Source organism: Dromiciops gliroides, chromosome 4 (assembly GCF_019393635.1).
Source record: "Dromiciops gliroides isolate mDroGli1 chromosome 4, mDroGli1.pri, whole genome shotgun sequence".
In the NCBI taxonomy this organism is placed as follows: Eukaryota; Metazoa; Chordata; class Mammalia; order Microbiotheria; family Microbiotheriidae; genus Dromiciops; species Dromiciops gliroides.
Window position 1 is genome coordinate 94584870 of NC_057864.1, and position 27750 is coordinate 94612619.

Below are 27750 nucleotides of genomic sequence, written 5' to 3' on the forward strand. Positions count from 1 at the left end.
ACATGGACAAATTTTATTTTATGTTACAGTGTTGGGGCACTTTATGGCAAGGCAGAGTTCACCCAAAATTTGCATTTACACTTTAAATTCCACAGCAGTCTCATATATGTGTGTGTGGTGTGTATACACATGGCATCTATATATGCATAGATATATACACATATATGAAGTCTCTTATCTCTGTATACATACATATATGCATATACAGACAGATAGACATTTTCTATTATGTATGTATATGTATGCACACATTGTACTCCAGGTCTGGTTTGCAACTTTGGAGATGATTTATACTGTAGTCTAGAGGATGCAATAGCAATGAATCAGATCTTAATGCTAGGGGCAAATTTTCATAAATATCTTTGAGTTAACTATAGGTCAAGGGAGTGTGCAGATGTTATTTTATTTTTAAAGTTTATTCAAAACAGTTCTACTTCTAAATAAAAAGCTACAGAACCATTCAAATTTATACCTATAATTCAGTTCTCCACAATGGTTCTATTCCAATGCCTCATAGTATGAAGATAACAACCCTGGATTCTCAAAAGTTACTGATTGTGAGGTCCAGTTTCTGGTGGTCTATAAAGTCTTCAAGAAGTGAGTAAGACCAGTGTGCCTGGCATTCTGGAGGACCAGCTTATTGAAGATCAAACTGATTTATGATTATGGCTCATCACCAGAAGGCTGGTCAGATATAATAAATATTTTAGCCAAGCAACTCACAAGAGATGAGACACAGAGGGGTTAATATATGCTTTAGTGTAGATAGTACCTATGTTCAGGAAATCTTAGATCCTACAAAGTATCAAATAACTGTAACAAACATATTTGTTACATAATGAAGTCTTGCTTCCTACAATGCTAGGGGACTTATAGGCAATTAATATTTATTTGCATTTTTAGCAATGGTGTAGCAGAATAATATGCCCATATATATTATATGACTATGAATGACTTTTAAAGCAGACTAATAGTGTATTGTGATGTGGGAGTACAACATATATTCACTGCATTTTCTAGGCACATGTTTATATTGTTGTCTTGTTCTAAGCTTAGAGTCACTCTGTCTGGAACTTGAGTGAACTTAAATCATTACTGTAGGACTACTGTGGTAACACAGGCTATAAATGAGGTCCAATGTTAAGATTCACTATTTGCAATAATTCATCACTGAAGTTTTAAAAATTATCATTTAAACAATAAAAGACTTTTTTAAACTAAATATATTTTACACATAGCTTCTTGAATGCAAAACATTCAATTGAAACAAAAAAAGATTATCTTAATTATACAGTACCTGATTTGGTTTTTTGGTGTATTTGCATATTGCATCCAAAACTACAGATTTTCCACAGTGCTTTTTTGCCTTATTCAAGTATAATAAAAGTAGGAATCTATAGAAGCTTTAGGGTTAAACAAACTGTACATACATACAAGAAAAATTCACCTAATTTACAGATAATCAAAAAGTATAAGCAATGCCCTTTATGAACCTTAGCAAAGACTTATCACAATAAGGGATGTCACAATGTGTTCACCAACATAAAAAAAACTATGTAATTTAGATGGTGCAGAAATGAATAATTTGCTTAGGAATTACCTGACAAATACAGCAACTAGAATCCTAAATGTACAATTTGAATATCCATATTAGTTACCAAGTACAATACTTTTGATTCATGGTACCAAATCTATTAATCTTAGGTACAGCATTTTCTTATTGCATATTTTTCTGTTGCTAAGATCATTATGACACTACAATGTGACGTTCATATTAATTTTAAATAAATGAAAACACATCTGTTCACCAACAATGTACATCACATACGTTTCTATAATCACAATGAACAATGCTACATATATTTTTATACAACTGAAAAATATGACCTTTATCTGCTAGAAAACAGATCTACATATTTGTGTCAACTAAATTATTCATGAAAAAATATTGCACAAAATCCTATTAATTTTAAAATCTAATACACCCCTATAAATCCACATAATTCTCTAGTTACAACTGGACCAAAATGTTAATTAATTTGCTCAAGAAAGCAACATCACTTCTTAAAATAAAAAAATACAGTAACATCATTATTGGAATCTAGATGGGAAAGGTGTCAATACTGATATAAAGATTTTTTGAAAGTATTTCCTACTAAAAGTGTGTGTGGGGTGTCGGAAGGTTCCTTTGTTTTATGCAATAAGACTTGGGAATTTAATTAACAGTCTTGAATTTATTTTCTGATTTATCAAGAAGCAGGGTGTTTCATATGAACAACCATTATAGCTGACTTTATAGTAGCTAATTTGTTTAGAAGAAGAATAAAACATCTTTTTTTTTTTTTAAGTGAGGCAATTGGGGTTAAGTGACTTGCCCAGGGTCACACAGCTAGTAAGTGTTAAGTGTCTGAGGCCGGATTTGAACTCAGGTACTCCTGACTCCAGGGCCATTGCTCTATCCACTGCACCACCTAGCTGCCCCCAGAATAAAATATCTTTAAAAAGTCACAAATTTATAGTCTCTCTCTCTCTCTTTCTCTCTCTCTCTGTAAATATAGTCTCAGCTTTCCCCACTTTGTTATGTATCTATCCAACTCTCTAAAAGAGCCATGCAATTCAATGAAGGTATATAATAAGGCTACTATAGTAATAACTAAAAATTATGCAGTAGATACAGGGATGAATGTGTCTTCACAAGTAGACTAACAGGCAATCCATAAAATAAATGGATCCTCTATCAATTTATCATATTGACTTAAGAGAATTATCTAGACATTTTTTTTGGTGGGGTCTCTTTTTCTTGATTAAACACTTATAATAGTGTAATACAATGTGCTAAAATGGCATTCTCATTCACATTATAAAAGGAGTCTGGTAATAGCCTTTAAATGCCAGTATTGGAAGTCCACATTATAATAATTAGCATATTATACCAAAGAGAAACCTTAAAACTGGAAATACCTTCTAAAAATCTTTAGTCACAGGGTTCTTTAGCTTGATCAGATACAGAAGCCTTTTCCTCTTCTTTCTGAGAAAATTTTGGCCCTCTCAGTGATTTCTAAGCAAAATACAAGTTTTTTTAATTGATGGTCACACTTATTAGATAATTAATGCTTATTAGATTGAATTAATACTACCTTAAGGATGTGAAATTTCCATTTTATGTTAGATTGCAAATTCCTTGAGGGCAGGAACGGTCATTAATACATCTTTATAAATTCTCCACAGTCTAATACAGTACCTTACACATACCTGGTACTTAAATAAATATTTACTGAATGACTGAAATGTTAATTATTCAACCAGAAAAGAAAATCCTGTTCTATATTTATGGCTTTACATTTATTCAAAAAGGCAATCATTAAATATGCCACTTTTTGTTTAAACAAAATTACACTAAGTCTACATTTTCCTGTTTCTAACTTTCCTTTTCTTTCTTCTTCCTTCTAAATAGAGTATATATGATACACAGGACAACTGGATCAAAGTCTGAAGCATACGGGACACTTTGTTGATAAGAATTAGATAATGGACAATACTGTTGAAGAAGAATAGCAAAATCAAAAGGGAGTTCTAATTAGGCAATAAAATTCCAATTCATCTAAAATTCTTTCATGATAATTTTCTTCAATAGAAGAGACAAATTTATAAATTCAATTTCTGTTCCATCATCACTTATCAATACTCTTAGAAAAGGAAGAAAAAGGAAGAAATTAAGAATAATTTAATTCTTAGACTATTCTTAGTAGACTACTTAGAGCACTATGAAGACTACTGATTATATGAATATAGGTATATATTAATGGCTTGAAATACCAGTGTTGGCTACTCTTTTGGCAGTAACAAAGTATTTAAAAAATATGGACAACTACCACCAATTTTATATGTTTAAGTAAGGCACAATTAATAGCCTTTAAAATATGATTGAAACTAAAAAAATAACTTACACAATCTTAAAAATGTTTCTTAAATCACTAAATCAAATATGTAACTTAGACATTTATGGCAAAACATTTTTAAGCAAAATGATTACATTTGTATAATAACCCATCTTATACACTGTCTGAAAGATTTAGGAGGCAAACATAGGCCATGGAATACACTTATGGTTCAAGCAATTAAACAAATGGATGAAAATGAATTTTACCTATCCTATGTTTCAGTTATTTTTCAAAATTCAGAAATGTGAATGATTCCTAAAGCAATTATTTGTCAAATTGATTTTTATGGACTATCTCAGTTAATTGTTTTTGCAAATAGTAAAATGGTACTTGCCAACTAAATTAGGTGATATAATTTACTTTTCAGAGTTAATTACAATTTTTTTCTATTACTTAGAACAATACTCACAAAATAAATTCTTTTTATTGCATATAACCTTAATAAATTGTAATGGAAATTTGGAGTGAGCAGGTTAAGGCAATATTTGATAAAGCCTTGAGTTTTTGTATTATAAAAAGTTATTTCAAAATTTTTTCTTCACAAAAGGTACACAGTGTACACATTATTTTCTCCATTTGGAACCTAAACGGATGTGAAAATGTCTATTGCAATATTGGAGTGCAAACAGGAAAAAAACAATTCTTGCTTAGCTCAAATATTTTAAAGACAAATGGTACCATTTTTTTCTATTTTTAAAAAAGATTTTTGGCAACTAAAAAGTACTTAGGAAACCAAACATATATGGAAAAATTATATTCCCTTGGTATATATTTCATAGTGAAGGTCTAATGTTCATTGGCCTGCCTCTCAAAACCTTCCAGGTATACTGTTTGATTATCTTTTCCTAAGAATACTGTCCATTTTTTTGTTTCTAATGATATAGTTGTGTAAAATACAGAAAAGTTGCAGAATCTAATTAAAATGTAACATTTCACTGCTTCTTCAAGCTGTACTTTTGGATCTATCCTATACCACTATGAAATAGTTCATTATTCCTTTCTAAAATCCAGGAAGATGTTAAACCTAATTCCAAATTTCAAAATCCAGAAAGATGTTAAAATTAAAAGTAAATGGTATTTCAAAAGATTAGTTCATAAAAATAAAATTAATCTTATCAATGTAGTCTATGAATTCAGTTCATACCATATTTCCCTTTCTCAAGACTCCTAGATAGTAGAGATGGACCTGGGGACAGTAGAAACTATTTAAAGTGTCTCAGTTGTAAACAGAAGTTCATTGACTTCACATTATGTTTCAGCACTTCATATGCTGGGTAAAAGGTGAGCTCGTACCTTTCAAATTTTTGGAAGACATGGCCTTATTTTCTTTCTATAAATCATATGCAACATTTCTATGCAATTCTTTTCATTTAGAAAAAGTGCTTTTGGCCCTTGACTCAATGCATAAAAGTCATTATTGCTCTTCAGAACCTTTGCCTTCCGAGACAATTAAGTATAGTCCCATAAATCACTCATGATCATTGTGTAATTTTTAATATAGGCTTAAGATTAAGGCAATTTGCTGATCAGTATTTTAAGAGTTCAGGCTCATTTTATAACAAGTTGTTCAGCTCATGCTCAACCAAGTGGATGCAGTACTAATTGGTTATCTGAAAGTTATATGTTTCCCTCTGGATAAATGAAATGGATGACATTAAGCACCATATTCCAGGGGTAACCATGTTAAATATGTAGACTCAACAAACTAGTACCTAATCTAAGAGCACAACAGCATAGCTGGATTTATCTTTAAGACTCTGAATAAACAAATCAACAGATGATATAGCCATTAAATTACTGAATAGGCAAAATTCACGTACCAAACCAAAGTATTTCAAAATTATAAGAGTTATGATTCCTACAAAATCTGTTTAACATATAACTTGAAAGTCCAAGAGAATTCCTTATGAACCTGTGAAGGAAGTGATGTCCCCTCTGACAATCAACTTAAGCTTTATTTCCACTGCTGTTATCCTCTGAAATGTTTAAACCATGATGGAAAGTAGATGTCATATGACATAATGTCACCACTTCATGAAGTAGTCCAGCATCTTCAGAAGTTTCCTTTGCTTCATCCCCACCTTTTTCCCAGGGAACTAGAGTAGATAGATGACGTCTAAGGCTGAGATTAAGTTGATCATCTGAGGTATGGCTTAGTGTTTCATTATTTTCAGTTTTTCCCTGGAAAGGACTATCTGTTTGTGAATTTTCTGAAGAATCAAGTTGTAAAACTGATTCTACAGGAGAAGTTGAATTGACCACCATCCTTGGGCAATTCACATTGTTGGCACTGAGGTGTTTTTCACTGTTTTCCTCTTTCAGAATGAAGAGCGATTCTGTCAAACCAGCAGAAGCAGCATGTTTCCTTGGGGATGGTGGGAGATGTTTCCCATGGAGAGCACTATCATCCTGACCAAGATTCCATTCAGCTTGATCACTAGAACTGCTACAAAGTACAGCCAGATTACTCTCACTAGGTGCATTGGATTTGTTCTGAAAGAATATACAATTTAAGACATAAATTATTTTTAAGAAAACTTCATAGCTTTTCCTTGACATTTTAAAATTTCAAAATAAATGTTCAAGTCCATTAAGAATGTGACCAAAGGTATTAACTAAATTCTCCCAAATTTCTCTAGTGGTACCAAGAGGAATGCAGAAGTTTAGCTTCTATGCCCACACCACTTTTGGACTTCTTACTCTGGAACTTATACATTCAAGGAAATATGGGGTATATATTTGTTTTTCTCTGGTAACAAAACTAAAGTCATAATCTTATCATGTCTATTAGTTATTTTATAATGCAGTATGCAGACTATTATTAATCTTTAAGCCAATGAAATGGGAAATTATTTATAAATAAATGTCAAAATCTATGTGTGTTAATATTTCTGGGAACTCTGGAGTAACATACTTCATTTAAATGTTTTCCCAAAGAAGACAAGTATAAAATGGATTGAAAGCTAATGCTTTTTGCTTGACAGAAAGAAGTCTAATTAGTGACAGCAGTGACTTGAACCAGGGAACCTACAGGGAAATATTAGCATTTGATAACAAAGTATAATTTGAAGTAATAAAATGGTAATACATTTTCTGAAGTACTGGCATTTACCTAACATTGTAACATAAAATGACTTTAATCTACAGATTTTATCATAGGCCCAGAAAATCACAGAAAATTAAAAGTAGTATCAGTCTGCAAGTTGAAACATCAAATTGTAAAAGTAAAAAAAAAAAGTAAAGACTAACCGTAGGCTTGTAATCAATATCATCCATTGATCTAAAAAAATCCAGGCTCTTTGCTGCTGATAGCTTTCCTTGATCTGAGCTATGTGTACTCAAAGTATCAAGGATTTCTCCTAGTAAGTCCATTTCACCTGGGTAATGAGTCTTTACTCTAGCTTCAACAGAATCATCACTTTCATAAAAATAAGCTGAAGCTTCCTCACTGTCTTCTGATGATAACCTAAAGAAAAAAGAAAGGCCAAACTGAAGGTAGGCAAAAAGATAGTTTCAATGTTGCAAAATGTGCATGTAAACAACTTTTGATCAATTTTAATATTCATAATTGGATTTTGAATCGAACAGTATGTTTCAATTGAACCAAAAGAGAGGAAAAATACGTGATGTACTTCACACCCAAAGTTTTTGAAGAACAGGGACCTTAATTTTCATAGCAATTCAACTTTTGTTGATTTTAATGAAAAACAAAATAGAAAGAAGTTATCCTAAGGTATCACCAATTTTGGTTTGAGAATAAATACAAAATCTTCAACTATAATAAATCACTAAGTATTTATTAAGCACCAACCACTATAATAAAAAAAAGATATAAAGACAAGAATGAAATAATTACTGCCCTCAAGGAACAAACATTCCATAGGGAGAGACAAAATGTAAACATTTAAGAATAAACAAAATAAATAGAGGAGCATCAGCAGTTGTGGAGGAGGGATCAGAAAATACCCCTTGAAGAAGGTAGCATTTGAGCTGTGCTTTAATATTAACTAGGGTATTTAAAAGGTAAAAATAAGGAGGAAATGAGTTCCAGAAAATGTGGCATTCCTGTGCAAAGGGAGATGGAATAGTGTGTAAGGAACAGAGAGGCCAGTCATTCACCCTAAGATCTGGTCGGTCTGCCTACCTTCCTTCCTTCCTATCTTGCCTTTTTTTATTTTAAATCTTCACTTTCTCTATCTTGCCCAGGCTTGAAGTATAGTAGCTGCTATGGCCTCATCCTGCTATTAATTGGCCCTTTAACCTGTTTCAGTTCCTGCTTTTTGAGCTAGTGCAGTGCCCTTCCCCCTTTCCAGCCGAGAGGAGGTTGGGAGCTTACCATATTAATGCCCTTAGTGAAGATACTTGATTGGCTCTTGCCCTACTGTAACTTAGAAGTCCCAATCTTAAGAAAACCACCAGCTTCAATCTCTCCTAACAGAAATTACAGCTGTGCATGTGCCTGGAAGGTCTAGTTGTTTATAAGATTGTCCTATACTACATTATGGTTTTGAAATATCCACTGAGGTCCAAAACATCATCGGTTGCTTTAAAACCTCAGGTTTTGGGGCAGCTAGGTGGCACAGTGGATAGAGCACTGGCCCTGGAGTCAGGAGGACCTGAGTTCAAATCTGGCCTCAGACACTTTACACTTACTAGCTGAGTGACCTTGGGCAAGTCACTTAACCCCAATTGCCTCACCGAAACAAACAAAAACCTCAGGTTTACTCAACAAGTAATTTACTCACTTGCTTGCTCTGTCCATGTCATCATCTTCATCTTCAAACAGGCCACAGTCAGTGCTTTTAATTGGTCTTTTTAAGCGTGCCTAAAAGTTATGATTAATAATAGATAATCTCAGTTTATATGAAATTTTAGAACAATACTGCTTTGAGAAGAGCTGAAAGGAAATATCCATTTAAAGTCATTTATCAAGTAGTTATTGTTTAATAACTAGTCAAGATTAGAGAAATGGTCAATTTCATCATAAAAATCCCCAAACACCTCCTCTCCAACCAAATTTACATATATGTCCACGTGTGTATATATGTGTGTATTGTGTATTTTTGTATATATATTTCATTCCTAACTTATAAATAGGACTTGCATATCTACAACTAAACAAAAATAAGTATTAAAAATCTAACCCTCTGCCTGAAGCACCATTGGAGGGTAACTGCCCTTTGTTCCTCAATTCAGAACCACTGGGAAGAGTCCAATGAAGAAAATTAATAAGCAACTGGAAACCATGAATATCCAGGATCCTGACTAGTGAGTTATATCTCCACTTCCAAGATAGATACATAAAGAAGCATTTATTTATTTATTTACAATGTATAAGCACTGTGTTGATCTGGGAATACAAATAACAAGCAAAGAATGTCTCAGAGAGGTGACATTCTAATGGGAGAGGACAATAAAGGGGGCTGGAAAGTGGGGTTAGAAGGGGTATGGTGAGAAGATGGCTTTGAAGTGGCATGGAGGTCTTGGCAACTGGAAGATAGGGTAAATGCTTGCCTATCAGAACCCAAAGACCTGGGAGCAGAATACAACATTCTGATGGGATGGAGATGAGGATGATGGTCAGAGAACTGATGGTATGTTCAAGAGATGGTCAGAAGTCTCTAAGAATGGAGCTTGATAATTCATGCCATTGATTCATATTGATTCATTGATTCAAGCATCTATTTCATCCTAATTACATTATGTGAAGCACGGTAGATAGAGAAACAAAACAAAAAATTCTAGCTCTCAAGTGCCTTACATTGTACTAGCAGAACACAGCTATACACAGATAAACAGAAAAATAATTTGAGGAGAAAGAGTGCTAACAATAAGGGGGATGAGGACAAGTTTTCTGTCCCTAAACTGGATCTTGAAGGAAGCTAGAGGTTCTAAGAGGAGAGAAGATGTGAGAGAGCATTCTAAATATCCTGGTTTAAAGGAACAGGGGCACATATGGAGAAATGTGAAGAAGGTAGACTTCCTGGAGGAGAGAGGGTAAGAAGAGGAGAAGTGAGGAGAGAAGGGGAGGGAGGTAGGGAGAGAAGGAGGGATGGAGGGAGTGAGTGAGAGACAGAGACACAGAGAGAGAGACAGAGAAGGGAACTAGATTGTAAATGGCTGGAAATGCAAAATCGAGTCATCTGAATTTCATTCTTAAGGCAACATGGAGTCTTATTAAGCAGGGAAGTGACATGGTCAGATCTGTCCTTTACAAATGAAAACACGGCAGCTGGGTGAAAGATGAATTATAGAGGAAAGATAATGAATTGAAGAAGCCAGGTAGAAAACTGCAACAGTCCAGGTAAGAGGTAGGTGATGAAGGACTATGGTGGTTGTGGTGTGAACAGAGAGAAGGAGAAATATTTGATAATTATTGAGGAGATGGAATGGACAAGATTTGGCAAATAATTGGATATGGGGGTGAGAGAAAGTTAAGAGTTGAGGCTGAATCCTAGGTTGTGAACCTGAGTAACTGGAAGGATGGTAGATCCTTTAATAGAAATAGGGAAGGTAAATGGAAGAGGAGGTTTAGGGGGAAAGAGAATTGGTTCTGAATTTGAGACAACTTTGGGACACCCAAGTAGAGATGTCAAATAGGAAACTGGAGTTGTGGGGCAGGAGCTCAAGAAAGGTAAGGATTAAATATGTACATTTGGGATTCATCTGCATAGAGATGAATGATAGATTACTCTGAGAGAGCTGAAGAAATCCCATGGATACAAGAGAACCCACAGCAGAACCCTGTGGTATGCTCATGGATAGAGAGTAGGTCATAGATCATGACTCAAAGGAGACTCAAAAGTATCAATTGAACAGGTAGCAAGAAAACAATAGTGTAGTGTCAAGAAAACCAGGGAAGAGAAAGTATCAGAGTAAAGAGAACTAAGTTTCAAACCCTGCAAAGAAGATATTAAAGAGGTGGACTGAAGAAAGGCCAGTGTATTTATCAATGTCAGGAAGGGAATGTCTATGGCAGGATAGACTAATTAAATTATGGGTTCTGTTTTCACTTAAATTGTCAACTCTGACCATTTGTTTGGCTAGTATCCTGACTTTATTAGAACCACTGATGTCTGACATTAATAGACGATGAGTTTGAATTTCACAAGTATGTTTGAATTTTATGTTTTTGTCAGTGTACAGTGTAACTAGTCTAGCAATCAATACATAATGTTGAAAAAAGTAATTGGTCTTTACAAAAGAATTAGAAATAAATGAATGGATATACTGTTGTACCTTTTGTACTATCATTCTCTTACAACTTAATTTTGATAGACTCTATAAACACAATTAAAATGATGTAATTATAATTTAATATTTGATCCATTAAACATTTAATAGACATCTACACGGCACCAAAGATCTTGGAGAAATCAGTTGCCAATTTTAAAACAATATCTATTTTAACATTTAAATATTAAAGAATGTGTTTTAGTCATATGCACACTGTAGTAAGAACAACTGTTAGATCTGTTAAGGAATTTTCAGAAGGTAAGAGTATTTGCTTTCTATTAATTAACCAAGTGAATAGAAAACTACCAAATAATGAATGGGGCGGGGGAGGGGGGGGCAGAACATAGGTTTAATGAACAAAAACAACTTCTGAATAAGAATGATAAAATTAACTGCCAAAAAATTTTGCCTCTCTAAATTGTGTGACATTTTTGTCCAATACACAAATTAGCAGAAGTGTTTTCTATGAAAATTTTCAATTCATATTATTATCAGACTATTATTTCTGGCAAATTATAGGGGAGACAATACACTATGGTAGAAAGAGCCTCGGTTTTGTAGTCTGAGGACTTGGGTTTAAATCCTGCTCCTGACTGGTGTCACTCTCTGTGTCATGGTGGGCAAGTCCTTAGCTTCCCTGGGCCTCAGTTTCCTTATCTGAAAAATAAGGTTATGTTACAGGGTCTCTAATATCACTTCGCCTCTAAATCTATAATCCTATTATGTGTGGCACCAAAAAAGTTACATATATTAAGGTGAAATAATATACTAGAACATTATACTAGAAAATACAATTGGAAAATGACTCAAGTTATAACTTTAAAAATAGAGGTCAGCATAAAACTGGAATAGAATTAACATTATAGAAAATTAACTGCATGTGGAGCTGCACATGTAAAACATGAACAAGAATAACAAACACTTGCTAATCTAGCTTTCTTCAATAATTTTACAATCTACATTAAAGAAGTCATGAGTTCAAATACAACTCTATAAATGAGGGGAATGACAATCTCAAAAATTACAATAAGGGAAGAAAAAGTTTCATTTATTTGTGTTGTCTATGTGGAGAAAAACTAGGTTCAGGTATCAAAGAAATGAGTTCTATATTAACAGAGATCACATTTAAAAATAATTTTATTACAGATACAGACAAAAATCTCAAATTAATGTGTATTATGATCTTTCTGAGGGTAAACACTTTCACCATAAAATATCAACTAGAGATTCTTGGACTACTGACAGCTACTCAAAACACAGTAGAGCATACATTGGTGAACAGGTAGCTTTTCTTTTAGAGTGCTAATAAAACAGACAAGAAGGAGGGACAGGCACAAATTGTTTAGTAAAAAAAAAAGAGGAAAAGAAAAAAAGGAAAAATTCTTAAATTTCAAAAGGAACACTATAAATATTTTTAAAGTTCTGCTAGATGTTCTGACATAATACACACAACTGAAAAATCTGTCAGACATTTAGACAAACCTTCCATTGCCCTGCTGTTTGCAGTTATTTAAGCTTTTACTTTGTCTCTTCTGTATTGTGAAGTGTCCTATTTTTTTCCATAAATTTTATGAAAAGATAGCCTGTTTCCCTTCTGATCTGACTTATACTAACCTCTTTGCTTAAATTTATTACCAAAAGAAACAAAACCCCAACATCCCTTTTTGTTCCTCTATAATAGTATAGTATTAATAGAGTATAATGATATCAGTTGTATATTCATAAAATCAGCAATTATAAAATTCATTATTATGAGAAAGTATATTATACTGATTTTTTTCTTCCTTTGGTGAGGTATTCCGGGTTAAGTGACTTGCCCAGGGTCACACAGCTAGTAAGTGTCAAGCGTCTGAGGCTGGATTTGAACTCCGATACTCCTGACTCCAGGGCTGGTGCTCTATCCACTGAGCCACCTAGCTACCCCTATACTGAAATTATTATTTTTTTTTGCTTTTTTTGCAGGGCAATTGGTGTTAAGTGACTTGCCCACGGTCACACAGCTAGTAAGTGTTAAGTGTCTGAGGCCGGATTTGAACTCAGGTACTCCTGAATCCAGGGCCGGTGCTCTATCCACTGTGCCACCTAGCTGCCCCACCCCTATACTGATTTTTTTTTCAGTTTATATATAAGGTATTTTATTTTTTCCATTACATGTAAAGATAGTTCTCAACTTTTGTTTATACAAGCTTTACAATTTCATATTTTTTTCCCTCCCTCCCCTCCCTCCCCCCTCCCCTAGACAGCAGGTAATCTGATATAGGTTATATCTATATATCTATATACATATACATATAGATATATATATATATATACATAATAACATTAATCCTATTTCTGCATTAATCCTGTTACAAGAGTAAAAATCAGAGCAGTGATGCAAAACCTCAAAATAGAAAAAAAAAAAAAACAACAGCACCCAAAACAAAAGAAATATTATGGTTCAATCAGCATCTATACTCCACAGTTCTTTTTTTTTTTTCCTGGATTTGGAGATCCTCTTCTATCATGAGTTCCCTGGAACTCTTCTGTACCACTGCATTGGTGAGAAGAATATAGTCCATCACAGTAAATCAACACACAATGTTGATGATACTGTGAACAATGTTCTTCTGGTTCTGCTCATCTCACTCATCATCAGCTAACGTAAGACCCTCCAGGTTTCTCTGAACTCCTCCTGCTCATCATTTCTTACAGCACAATAGTATTCCATTGTATTCATATACCACAACTTGTCCAGCCATTCCCCAATTGATGGGCATCCCCTCAACTTCCAATTCCTTGCCACCACAAAAAGAGCAGCTATAAATATTTTTGTACATGTGGGTCCCTTTCCCCCTTCCATGATTTCTTTGGGCAAAAGACCTAAAAGTGGAATTGCTGGGTCAAAGGGTAAGATGTTGGTCTATGCCTAATTTCTGCCATACTATCTTCCAGTTTTCCCAGCAGTTTTTGTCAAATACTGAGTTCCTATCCCAGAAGCTGGAGTCTTTGGGTTTATCAAACACTACATTACTAGTGTCATTTACTATTGCATTTCCTGAGCCTAGCCTATTCCATTGATCTACCACTCTATTTTTTAGCCAGTACCAGATAGTTTTGATGACTGCCGCTTTATAGTAAAGCTCCAGGTTTGGTACTGCTAACCCACCTTCCTGTGAATTTTTTTTCATTATTTCCCTGGATATTCTTGATTTTTTGTTTTTCCAGATGAATTTTGTTATTATTTTTTCTAGCTGTATAAAATACTTTTTAGGTAGTTTGATTGGTATGGCACTGAATAAGTAAATCAATTTAGGCAGTATTGTCATTTTTACTATATTAGCTCTGCCTATCCATGAGCAATTGATATCTTTCCAATTATTTAGATCTGATTTGATTTGTGTGAAGAGTGTTTGGTAGTTGTGTTCATAGAGTTCCTGGGTTTGTCTTGGCAAGTAGACTCCCAAGTATTTTATATTATCTACCGTTACTTTAAATGGAATTTCTCTTTCTATCTCTTGCTGCTGGACTTTGTTGGTCATGCCTATACTGATTTTTAATGCTAACAAACTTCATTTTTTAAGAGTATAAAGTAGTCAGATCCTAGTTATAAAGTCACAAAATCCCTGGGACTAAGAATATCATATGTTCTATTCTTGAACTTGCCACATGTTTGTGTGACTTTATAAATATCTTTCTTAAGTTCTCTATTGAATGGGGAAAATAATTAATCATTAACTGTTTTGGTAGATTAATGAGTTTTTGAAATATTATGAGATATGCTGAAGAATATGACATAGAATGTGTACACATTATTTCTACTAATATTATAGATTATAACCTTTCACCTCAACCAGAATTTTTCACATTTTCTTGAGGCAGGTAGGTGATATAATAGCCAGAGTGCTAGACATGAAGTTGGGAAAACTTGAATTTAAATCTCGTCTTAAAATTATAAGGTATATGGTAATGGGAAAGTCACTTAATCTGTCTCAGTCTTAGTTTCTTCATCTGTAAAATGGGGATGATAATGGCACTTCCCTCATAGGGTGGTTGTGAGGATCAAATGAAGTAACAAGTACTTTTCAAACCTTAAAGCAATGTGTATATGTCAGCTATTATTACTAATGTTATGATGATGTGAAACTGGGTTTTCTGAAACATTCTAAGAGGTTAAGTGAAGAAGGAAACTGCTACAATGGTAGACAAGCACACAGAAAATCCATCTGTTGAGTTGTTTCCTGATGCTTTTGTACATGGTGTGTTTTACTAAGTAATGAAGAAAAAGTACTAGAGAGTGGTACAAATTATCCTGTTACCTGAAATTGTGTATGTCCAATAACGTATTACATAACTGACTGATTGTGGGTTTGTCTTGTTATTACTTGTTATAGGGATTAGACTTATGATTTCGTTGGTATAGGGGACTCTACCAGTACAGGTCAATATATGCTCTACAACTTATAGTCTTAAGGAGTTTCTAAGACCATCAGCGATTAAGTAGGTGATCTGTACAGGATCACATAGACAGCATATATCAGATGCGGAACTCAAACCCAAGAATTTCGGGTGCTGAGGATAGCTCTATGCATTATAATATGGCTTCCTCTAATATTGGTAGAACACAAAGAATAATTAATGTCATTTAATCACTCTGGTTAAAAATGTATATGTAAGGGGAGCAAGAACCATTGATCCTTAAGGCAGGATCATAGGACAAAAGTCACCAGTTCCATCTTTCTTCCTATCTCCAGCATTAAACACTATTTTGATGCTTACTGAAGCTTCAAGGCAGCCTGTATGACCCAAGTGCAAGATGATAGAGACAAAGCAGGAACTGAAAGGGTTAAGAAAAGAGGCCAGCTATGGAAAACACTTAGGAGGAGGCATTCATTTTAACTATGTAATCCTATGAAGAATCCTAAGGAAACCTTCACTGCTGACATAAAACTATATTTTGTTTAACATGTAAGCATATTCTCCAATAACTAATATTTTTGCATGATAAACTAGACTACTAGAAAACCTGAAATTCTTCCACTGGAAGTAATCTGAACATAGTGTCTACACCATTCATGCCAAATAGTGTTGTTTAAGAGAGCATGCAGATTGGAGTCAAGAAGACTTGAGTTCAAATCTTGATTCTTACACTTATAAGCTATGTGAAAATGGCAAATTATAACTTCTTTGTGTTGGTTTCTGAATCAATTAAATGGGGATAAGTGGAATGATGAATATACTTTAAAGCACCATATAAATACTTTGTAATTTAAAATTCTAAAAGTGGCTTCTAATCTGTTCCTCCCTCCAGTTTTGGGGGGAAACTTACTAAAATCACTGATAAACAAGTTTAGAAATTTTTAAGGGATTATTGAAAGATAGTAGAAGAAAGAAAAAGATTGAGAAGAGATTTCTTATAACCTGACAATCCTAGCCTTCCTAATCTCCCACTTCTGAAGTTCCCTGCCACCATCCTGATGTCTTGCAACCAAAGAGGAAGCACAGTCCCACCAGTGTACTCTTCCTCCTTTGTGTCCTCCTCCCAGAAATGGGAGGCTCCTCAAGTTGATTGGCTGGTAGCCTTGATAGACAGTACCCACGAGCAAATGCCACTTCCTGACACTAAGGACCTTGACTGCATGGCTTGCCCTCAGAGGCCTTCTCCTCATGGCAGAGCTTTTCTATAGTAAGTCTCCAGCAGGTGGCATCATTCAAATCATTCCAATACCAAATATTATTATGACAACTTATCCTAGGACTATCTTCTATTATTGTTTCTGTTTTTCTATTTTATGTTTTTACAACTAGACTGTCAAGTTTTTAAAGGCAAGAACCATGTCTTAGACCTCTTTGATGCTTTGTATCACATAGCCAATTGAGATATATTAATGAAGATAAGGATAGTGGTTAATAGATATATTAATGAAGATAAGGATAGTGGTTAAAAAGTAGAAAGGAAGAAATTGATGAGACACTAAAGAAGATTCTATTGGATTTATAGTTGATTTGCTATATTGAATAAATGGTAATTAGTTCCAAGTTGAGGAGTATCATTTCAGGTAAAAAAATTAGATTGGTTTTCAATATTTCAAATTGCAATATGCATGAAATTGAGGAAAGAAGTACTAATGGTATTAAACAGTTATATATGACACAACTTCATATATAAAGTTCTTGTACATACACACACACAGAACATAGCAACGCTGTTGGGCATATAGCAGGAGTTTAATAAAAGCTTGCTGAGGTTTTTCTTAAAAGTTATAGCAGTGGGGGGCAACTAGGTGGCGCAGTGGATAGAGCACTGGCCCTGGAGTCAGGAGGACCTGAGTTCAAATCTGACATCAGACACTTGACACTAGCTGAGTGACCCTAGACAAGTTACTTAATCCTTATTACCCGGCAAAAAACCAAAACCAAAACCAAAGACAAAAACAAAAGCGAAACCCTTATAGCATCATTATTTAAATCAAGGAAAGATTTTTCTAATGTCTAAAACGTTGAAATTTGTTCTGGAAACTTATACATATTAATTACCAAATATTTTTTTTTAATTCTGACTAAAAATCTTATTATATTGGAGACTAAAGGTAAAAATATTAGCAACAACTTCCAAGTCGGATGATGGAAGAAGGTATGTATACTAAAACTTTAACTTTAGTTGAAATCTCTGTGCAGGAAGCACTGCTTTCATGCAACAGATAAATGGTTTAGATTCCTTACTTTGTTGATGTCAATTCTTTAGAAAATTAAAAAAACAAATGTATTCAAAGACAGTAACTGTGATAGGAATAGAAACAATTCTTTTAGATGAAATGGAATATTAAGTGGCTCCAGAAAAGTGGTTATCCTGAGGATCCCAACGAAATGTAATTAATTTTGACTTATTTTCTTCATTACAGTTTGACTTTTGGTTCACTGTTTAATTGTCCTGGAAGAATTTTTAGTTGCAACTCTTAAACTTACTTACAAACCGTGATTCACATCAAGGGAAGAGAGAGCAAAAATTGTTACCTTTCCATAAAATCCCTTACAATTGATGATGGATAATGAGTCTTAGACTAGATCTATTTTATATCAAACCAAGAAGGTGGCTGAACATTTAAGCTTTCTCAAGAATACAGATTTCTTATACTCAGTTTCCTGCAGATATCACAGACTAATGAGTTTAACCAATGACATGCTATGGTATGGCACTTTAATAAGTATTGTAGCCTTTCTTTCTTCAGACCATATCCTATTAAGTTAGAAAGAATTTTACATGGTACTGTCAAGTGTTATCACGTCTCCTGAATATTCTGGTGGTAAACTGGTTAACTTGCAAAGCACCTAAAACCTACTGTTTTAAGTAGTAATGATCTAAAAATATAAGTAGTATGCAATTTCAAAACTGCTATTTTGTCATGAATGTTAATGGTTGAGATGTCAGTTTTTACTAAAGCATTCCAAAGAACAACTTGCAAGGCCTCAGTCATTATTGATCAGTGTTCATAGAGTTAGTTTAACAAGGATATTGGATAAAGTGTCCTCAAAGTAAAAAAAAAAATCACATAACCCTTTGATAAATGGCAAGATATTTGCAATTTCACTTTTACTGACAGCATTTCAATATTTCAGCATTTTAAAAGGTTTCAAAACTCATCTGCTGCATTTTAAATAAAATCTGAAGTTTCCCTTCTACTTAACAGTTTGAATATGCCTCTTCAAGGATTTAAGGATTAAGGTAATTAAAAGCCTATAAAGATTAAACTATGTTTCTTTCAATAGACTTCTATAATTAGGGAGCAGCTAGGTGGTGCAGTAGATAAAGCACCAGCCCTGGAGTCAGGAGTACCTGAGTAAAAATCCGACCTCAGACACTCAACACTCACTAGCTGTGTGACCCTGGGCAAGTCACTTAACCCTCATTGTACCACAAAACAAACAAATAAATAAATAAACTTCTATAATTAAAATTTACTGTCACATCACCTAGAAAGATAAATATTTCACTTATATAATATTCAAAGTTTAGTACCAGTTAAACTATTGAATATAAATGCACAAAACTGAAAAGGTTATTAGAGACCATATAGTAGACTACCTTCATTTAAAACATGAAGAAACTGAAGCCAAAGCCCTAAAATGCCTTGCCTAAGGATCTCATAGGTAGCAAACCAAAGTGTTGGGCTTGAACTTAAGTATTCTGATGCAAAGAAAAACCCATCCATCATTTCTGGATACAATGAGGTCTTAAAAATCTTTCGAAAACTGTTTGTAGTCTCTTACTATTAAAACACACACACACACACACACACACGGGAAATATCTGCCTTCCTTCAGTCCTAAAGTACCTCTTCTGTTTCCTACAATGCTTGAAATATCACTAGAAATGGCTCAATAATCGTATCTGCTAATTCTTTTAGCACCTATGGGTGTCTAAAAACCAAAGTAATTTATGCTCTTTTACTATTGCCTTATTTATATTGGCACTAATGACCAGGTATCTTTTTTTTTAATCTGGCATTATCGGTATAAAACAAGAACTGCGTCGACACCAACTATCAAGATGGGAAACACTGGTCATCTTCCTTTTTCTCAGTTTTCAGTGTCTATCTGAAGATAATTATCTGGTCTGTCGCTTGAGCAATGATCACTCCTCTGACCTCCAGATCCACTTCTCCAACTGTCTTACAGGTTATCTCTACTTTAGGTTCCCCACCTATACTTTAAAATAAACTTGCACAAAATCCATTATATTATGTTTCTAATTTGTTCCTTCTGATGTCAGAATTTCAGGTAGTGGCACTATCATTCATCCAGTCTCCCTAGATAATGTAAAAACAAAATAAATTTTGAAATATTCTTTTGACTGAATAATGTTTCTGAAAAAATTATGGCAATGTAAGTATTCAACTGTTTATCCCACTTTGTTTCTAAAAGATTTTACGTTGAAAGGTGTTTAAATTTTGCTATGATCTTCTTTCATATAAAACAAGTTTAATATAATGCCCACCAGAGGGCAGTCTAGTAACCTACAAGGTGAATTTTTTGCAATTTTTCTCCCAATTTAATTAAAAGGAAATTCAACATTTGAGAACAGATATCTGAACAACAGAGAAAAAATAACTTGCCTTCAAGAAAAAAAATAAAATACTAATATTTTGCCATCCATATTCTTTAAACTAAGTTCATTTTTAAAAAAAGAATTAGAATTAGTTTAAAATAAACTGAAAATATACTTTGTGAAAGCTTCAAGTTTCATGCTAAAATGTTGCCTGTTTTAGGACTGCTAATGAACTATATAAGGTTCATATTTACTATTAGTGGACATGATGTGGCATTCAATACTGTCATTCATTTTACTTTGTGAAAAACTCTTTTAAGCCCTTCATTGGATTTTTACATCACATTAGGCTAACATTTTACTCATAACAGTAGTTCCTCAGTACACAGCCAAATTAAGCAAAACACTGAGAATTTATGCTTCTGAAATCAGTAAGGGCTGATATAACCTGGTTTTACTCCTATTCAATATTTATAATGAACATTCCACTTTCTAATTATCTTCTTTCCCCTTTGTCCTCTTTAACCTTGGTTCTGCTTTAGTACTTGGTACCCACACACCTTCTTCTTGACCAGAGCTGGTAATCAGCTAACCTTTCTTGGCAGATGATGACTAAATATACTTTATTCTTGACTAAATGAATGGAAAATATTCTTTTATGAGAAGTATTTCTCAAAAGAACACAAATATATGGTGGCCTTTTCTGGGAGCTGCTTCGTCTCCTTAGCAAGTATGATTCTCTCTATTCATTTTATTCCAATAATATACTCAATTTCTAAGAAGAAAATTATATAACATGCATTAAAAACAAGAACATATTTCAAAATTTCTCTTACCTACCACAATCCCTGAAACATGGAGATTTAGGCAATCTGTATTATCTTCACAGGAACATTTCATGTATAGCACCTTAAAATATGATATTCTTATAGACCATAAAAGTTAGTGCAAATGCTTAGTTTTCTTGCTTAATTTGTTTGTTGGATTCCTTACAAATATCCATTCACAACTAAAATTTATGTCTAAAACATACCTCATTAACATATTCCTTTTTTTAACATATTCCTATAAGTGGTTACTCAAAGGTACCATAATTACTTATATCTCTTTAGAGAAAAAGGAACATTATTAGATTATAAAACCAATTCATATTTATTATGCTATACTTAGACTATCCATTGCAATGATTTGTAAAGTCACTAAAACATTAGGACTACTAAAAGATAATAGTTCAGTTTTAGTTTACACTATTACTCTGTGTAGAGGTTTTACATTAAAAAATATTAAAAAATTATATTTTATGATAAAAAGATGCATGTTGTTGGATTTGCCTTGGATAATTGGAATTTTGTGCATATATGTGTATATTCATATGTGTGCATATGGTAAGGTAAGCAAAACAGCATTAAACAGATTGTTCTCTTGTTTGTGTATTGAAATATAAAGCTATCATCTATGGTTAGAAAGGGAAAAAGTAAAACAGAATTATTACACGTTCACTATTATAATGTTATCTTGATTTATTTTAATTTTTCTATGCTCTTCCTGCTTGTAAACATAAGTAAATAGGTATATGTATGATGCAAACTGCTACAGTTTTCAACATGCATAGTGTTTATCATATAATAAAAGAGAACATAATCTACCATTCATAATTCCTTATACTTGTTTTGTATATTTAATTCATTGGAAATTGAGTTAAAACTGGAAAAAGGAGTGAATTTTATTAGTCCAAGAAATGAAATAGTTAACAGCAATGTACATGCCAAGGTTTAATAAGGTTTAACAATAAAAAGCTTCAATCCTCTACTTTCACTAGATTTTGCTGTGGTTTTCCCTTGCTTAGGGCAATCCATCTGTTAATGTTGATTTGCAGTTCAGTTAAGCTTCCTTGCTTACTCACACTAACATGCTCTTCTTACACACACACACACACACACACACACACACACACACACACACACACACACACACACACACACACACACTTACAAACCACCTCCTATCCCCACAAGAACTGGAGTATTTAATATTAGATTAAGATTAATTGTATACATAAGAGGGAATTTCCTTTCCGGAAAATGTATTTTCCATGTGCAAATTAAAAAGTAAATATACTCAAACCATTATTTCGCATAAAAAATTGCCTTTAGATTAGGTTTCACAGATAACTGTATATCATGATTTGTTTTAATTCACTGTTCATTTTTAAACATCTAGAGCAGATTTTTTTAAAAAAGAAATTTATGAAAGAAGTAGTATATTAGTAAATAATAACTGTTAAAAACTACTCTACTCTATAACCAATGGCAATATTATCACTGGGCCCAAACGGCCCTATTTTCAGTAAAAGTAGAGGAAGATCCTTTCCCTGGAGTCCTGTTAGGCTGGGGCTACAGTTGGAACTGTCATCTTTGCAAGAAAAAGAAAAGGGCTGGGTTTTACAAATGTGAAGCCTAATTGGAAAATCTTCATGGCTGTCCCCTTGACATTTATTTAAGCCTCATCAACAAAATGGAAAATAACTGTACTAATTAGCAGACCAGCACACAAATTACTATTTGTTGGAGTAGAATGTATATTATTCACATTCTGTTCTATAGATAAGCCAGTAATAAAAGAGAATTTTAAGACAAGACACATTTAGCTGTTTTGAGGTATTTTATAATTCTCAATTTATAAAATTTCCAAAACGTATTTAGCTTTAAAATATTTTATGGTTTTAAATTATCATACTGTAGTTTTTTCTAAAATAGAAATAAAAAATAATCGATTGACAAACCTCAAAGAAATGTTGATAAGTTATCTATATGGACTCTAAACACACTTCTTAAATGACTGGCTACATAAGCTATAAAAGTGGATGAAGCAGGTCAAAGTTATTTCTTGGAGTAAAAGGATATCATTAACAAAAAAATACATATCGTAGTATGGTTTATAAAGTATTTCAGAATTTAGAAAATCTTTGCTTTCCCTAGTGTGGAAACTGCTTCCATTACTGCAGATGGCAAACTCTTTACATCTTGGAGGGTAGTCTTTGTAGTGCTGTGATGAAATAAGTAATTAGTTGGACCATCTTTCTCGTATTTATTAAAATACAGTAAACTATACTATTATTATGTATATTTATAATATTATATATATGGAAAACTCTAAAAGGAAAGTCTAGTAATAGAGCAAAGAGAAATTAATTTGGATTGAATGTACCTGAATTGATCATTACTCTGCTTTTCACTAACCAAGTGAACTTGAACAAGTCAACCTCTCCACAACTTATTTTACTCATTGGTATAATGAAAAGGCTGAGCTAGATCAGATGTCAACTATATGGCCTACATGAGACCCATCCATAACATTCCCAAATGTGGCCAAACCAGGTTGAAATGTTATTAGGAAATATTTAACAAGAAAAATAAAAATACAATAAAACAGATGATATTACATTTTAAAACTAAATCAATATGTGCCCTGCAGTGATCCCGTTTTAGAATTAGTGGCCCTTACTTTGATTTGAGTTTGATGCCACTGGGCTAGATGATTTCTAAAGTCCCTTCCTGCTCTTGAACTTATTATTTTATAGTCTAGACTTTCCTTAGGGAAGTTTAGTTACCAAAAGATCTTTAGGGTGGGATCTACAGCATGGATTTTAAGGATAGAATTGTAGCGAGATTGGTGTATTCATTCATTCACCATTTATTAGAAGGTAATGGTATTTTCCTAATTCAGTCAGATTCGTGTGAGCAAGATGAGACCAGAGTCTCAAATTTATAATACTAAAGAATACACTTGTTGTTGTTTTTGAAACACACATTTTCTTATCAGTCAATTACTTACGTACAAAGAGATGAAAGCCAGCCATGGTAGATTGTCTTTACAGCCCACCAAGCTATCTTTGAGGTAGATCAACTTTTTTTTGGGGGGGGGTGGGGCAATGGGGGTTAAGTGACTTGCCCAGGGTCACACAGCCAGTAAATGTCAAGTGTCTGAGGCCGGATTTGAACTCAGGAACTTCTGAATCCAGGGCTGGTGCCTTATCCACTGTGCCACCTAGCCGCCCCCAACTTTTAACTTCATAGGACAAACAAAATAAAGAATGCTAAGCGCTCATGTTTCAATAGTCAAGCATTAAAGTAATACACAAATCACTAAAACCTGACATAGTTAGCCTAGTATCTGAATATTTAGTGCTTTTAGTAAACCAAATATCTGACAATTTTAGTCAGCTAAGGTTCAGGAACAGGGCCTTCCTAGGGGAAGGAGGAAGATATTCTTCTTTCCCTAGTGTTATCTTTCACTCACTCTACTTTGTAACAGTCACTTCACTATCTACAATCATAGCCATGTTCTCATGTGTTTTCTTTCTTTCTTTTTTTTTTTTTTTTTGTGGGGCAATGGGGGTTAAGTGGCTTTCCCAGGGTCACACAGCTAGTAAGTATCAAATGTCTGAGGCAGAATTTGAACTCAGGTCCTCCTGAATCTAAAGCTGGTGCTTTATCCACTGTGCCACCTAGCTGCCCTCTCATGGGTTTTCACTTTCATTGCTTCTTCCAAGACTACCCAGGTATTTAGTAGATATAGTCTATCTCATGTGACTAAAGCCTAGGTCTTCATGTTAACTCTGAGGAAATAGGAGTGAGAGGGCTGGCACTCCAAAATGTAGGTGACACCTTATGGAAGTGGAGCTCTTTGGCTTGTAGAAAAAAAGACTCAGAGCTCATGAGAGTTGCACAAGTCTTTGAAAAGTTGTCATGTATTAGAAAGATTAGACTTATTTTGAGACCCTGAAGTGAGAACTAGGAAAACTGGGTGGAAATTGTAAAGGGGAAAATTTAGTACTCATGTCAGAAAGAAATAGATCTTGTAAACTAGAGCTTTCCAAGAGTGGAATCTTAAATAAGGTGTTACTTTTTAATTTATTTACTAGTAATAGATGCAATCTGAGCTATAACATGTTATCACATGATACAAAATCATCAGAGATTCAGACTAGATATGAAAAAATAATTTGTAGTATGCAACCCAATTTTATTTTCTCTGTCATAGCACTTTTGAAAAGCTAGAAGATATAGACTAGAAGACATAAAGCAGTAATCTGATTTTACATTTACATTGTTATAAAAATATGAAATAAGAAGATAATAACTATATGATATTTTGGTGACAAAGGAGTAACTTTTTTATTTAAAATTTTTTATTTCTAACATATTTCTCTGCATTTAATTCTTTTAATTGTAGACCCCTTTGAGGGTTACAAAGAAAATTTGTTCTTCACATTTAAGTGATCTTGTTAAAAGGAATAATTTAAAACTTATTAATCACATTGCAGACTAGATCAGTGGCATCAAATTCAAATAAAAATGGGAGCCCCTACATTATACATGAGGATTCCTGCAGGTCACATATTGACTTAAGTTTTAAAGTGTGGTATTATCTATGCTTTATTGTATTTTTATTTATTTTGTTAAGTATTTTCCAGTGACATTTTAATCTAGTTTGGGGCACTTGGAAGTGTCATAGGCTGTGTGTTTGACAGCTCTGGACTAGGCCATCCCGAAAGGAAATCCATTTTCTCTACTTCTAATTACTTAAGACCCATTAAATTTTTTGGGAAAATGGACTTTAAAATCCTTTTCTATCCTCATTAGGTTATATTACAGTCATGACTAAATGTACAAATTTCTGTTTTGTCCTTTTATAGAATATGTTTCCCATTCTAAAAAGTCTCTTCATAAATGTGTATATATAGATAAGCACATACACTTATTTTAAAGACAATATGTATAATCAATCAAAATGCAATTATTAAGTGTCTATTATGTGCCAGGTACTAGTCTAGCAGTTTTTGTTGTTGTTGTTTGTCCTTCATTTTTGATGAGGACCATGACATCAGGGTGATGTCATGACTTACAGTGAATTGGATTTAGATGAGGGAGGGCTATGCAAGGTCACCAACTTCATTCTCTCCTCCAGAGCCATCTGGGTTCAGTAGCAAAATACATCAGGACAACTGGAAATGGTTCCTGATGTTTAAGACAGGTAGGGTTAAGTGACTTGCCCAAGGGTCACACAACTAGTAAAAGTGTCTGAGGTAAGATTTAAACTCGGCTCCTCCTAACTTCCGGGCCAGTGTTCTATCTATTGCACCACCTAGCTGTCCTAAGCCCAGCATTAAGGATAGAAAGACAAAAACAAAACAATCTCAGCCTTCAAAAAAATTTACCTGCTAATTGGGGAAACATATGCACCTAAGTAAAAATAAAGTATATTTACAAGGTAATGGGGGGCATCCGCAAGTGATGAGATCAGGAAATGCTCAGATTAAGAGTTGTGCTTTGGCTGAGTTTTAAAGGAAGTCACATATTCTAAGAAGCAAATAAAATGATGGAGCAAATTCTAGGCAGAGGTGGGAGCCTGTACAAAGGCACACGTAAAGGAAATAGAATGCTATATAACCCAGCACTTTCTTGACTATAAACAGTACTATATAAAAGTGAAACATTTGTGGGGGCAGCTAGGTGGTGCAGTGGATAAAACACCAGCCCTGGATTGAGGAGGATCTGAGTTCAAATTTGGCCCCAGACACTTAACACTTACTAGCTGTGTGACCCTGAGCAAGTCACTTAACCCTCATTGCCCTGCCAAAAAAAAAAAAAAAAAGAAAAGAAGTATTTGTTACCTGGTCAAAAAGTGAACAATAGGGGCAGCTAGGTGGCCTAGTGGATGAATCATTGGCTATGGATTCAAGAGAACCCGAGTTCAAATCCAGTTTCAGACACTTCATACTTACTGGCTATGTGACCCTGGGCAAGTCACCTAACCATTGCTGCCCAGCCCCACCCCCCGAAAAAAAAAGTGAACAATAAATCATTCTAAAACAATATAAAAATGAAGACAAATTATGTGTTTTTAAAAATTTCAAGTAAATATTCTAAGCCTTACCTGTGCTAGTTTATGCTTTTCCAGCTTCCCACTTTTTTCACTGTGCAATGTGTAAAGTGGTGTATACTGTACAGAACCAGAGCAAGATCCATAGTCTTCTTCATTTTCCTATAGAAAGAGATAGTTTTACTGCTTATTTTACATATTAACCTATTTTTTTTTTAAAAAGGGATGAAAAGGTAGGACCTACAATGAATATAACTACTATAAAACTGGCTGAAAAAAATTACAGGATTTTTCCAGTAAAAAACCGAAATGCATTTTTCATGAAGGCAACAGGTTTCAAAGTGAGTTTTGTAAATGTTTAATAATTTAAGTAAATTTTATTTTAAACATAACATGTTCACCTTTATCTCTAATAACAGGGAAAATATTAAACAGTACTAACAGTGTTTCCCTTCTGAACAGAGTAGAAATTTAGAGAATACAGTAATCTAAGAAACTGTTCAGAATATATAAAATTAATTCTGCCTTTGGAAAATTGAAAGCATTGCCCAGCTTAACATAACTAACTCTGTAAAGGCGATGTAAGAGCAAATATATCTGAGTTAATCCTAAACCAAAGACCCTTACCTTTTAAACTCTCAGCTTGAAGCAAAAACTTCTATT

General features: G+C 33.7%; 1 protein-coding gene across 2 annotated transcripts in view; it reads right to left on the reverse strand.

Annotated features, from left to right (window-relative positions):
* Positions 1-9: 9 nt before the first annotated feature.
* Positions 10-27750, reverse strand: part of DENND1B (DENN domain containing 1B) — a 327844-nt gene continuing 300103 nt past the window's right edge. For both annotated transcript variants that reach the window (XM_043962753.1, XM_043962752.1), the window contains 4 exons: positions 27142-27249; positions 8687-8766; positions 7191-7407; positions 10-6434 (listed from right to left, as the gene is read on the reverse strand). In XM_043962753.1, coding sequence (XP_043818688.1) covers positions 5889-6434; positions 7191-7407; positions 8687-8766; positions 27142-27249 — 951 coding nt within the window. In that variant the 3' untranslated portion in view covers positions 10-5888. The remainder of the gene's footprint in view (positions 6435-7190; positions 7408-8686; positions 8767-27141; positions 27250-27750) is intronic.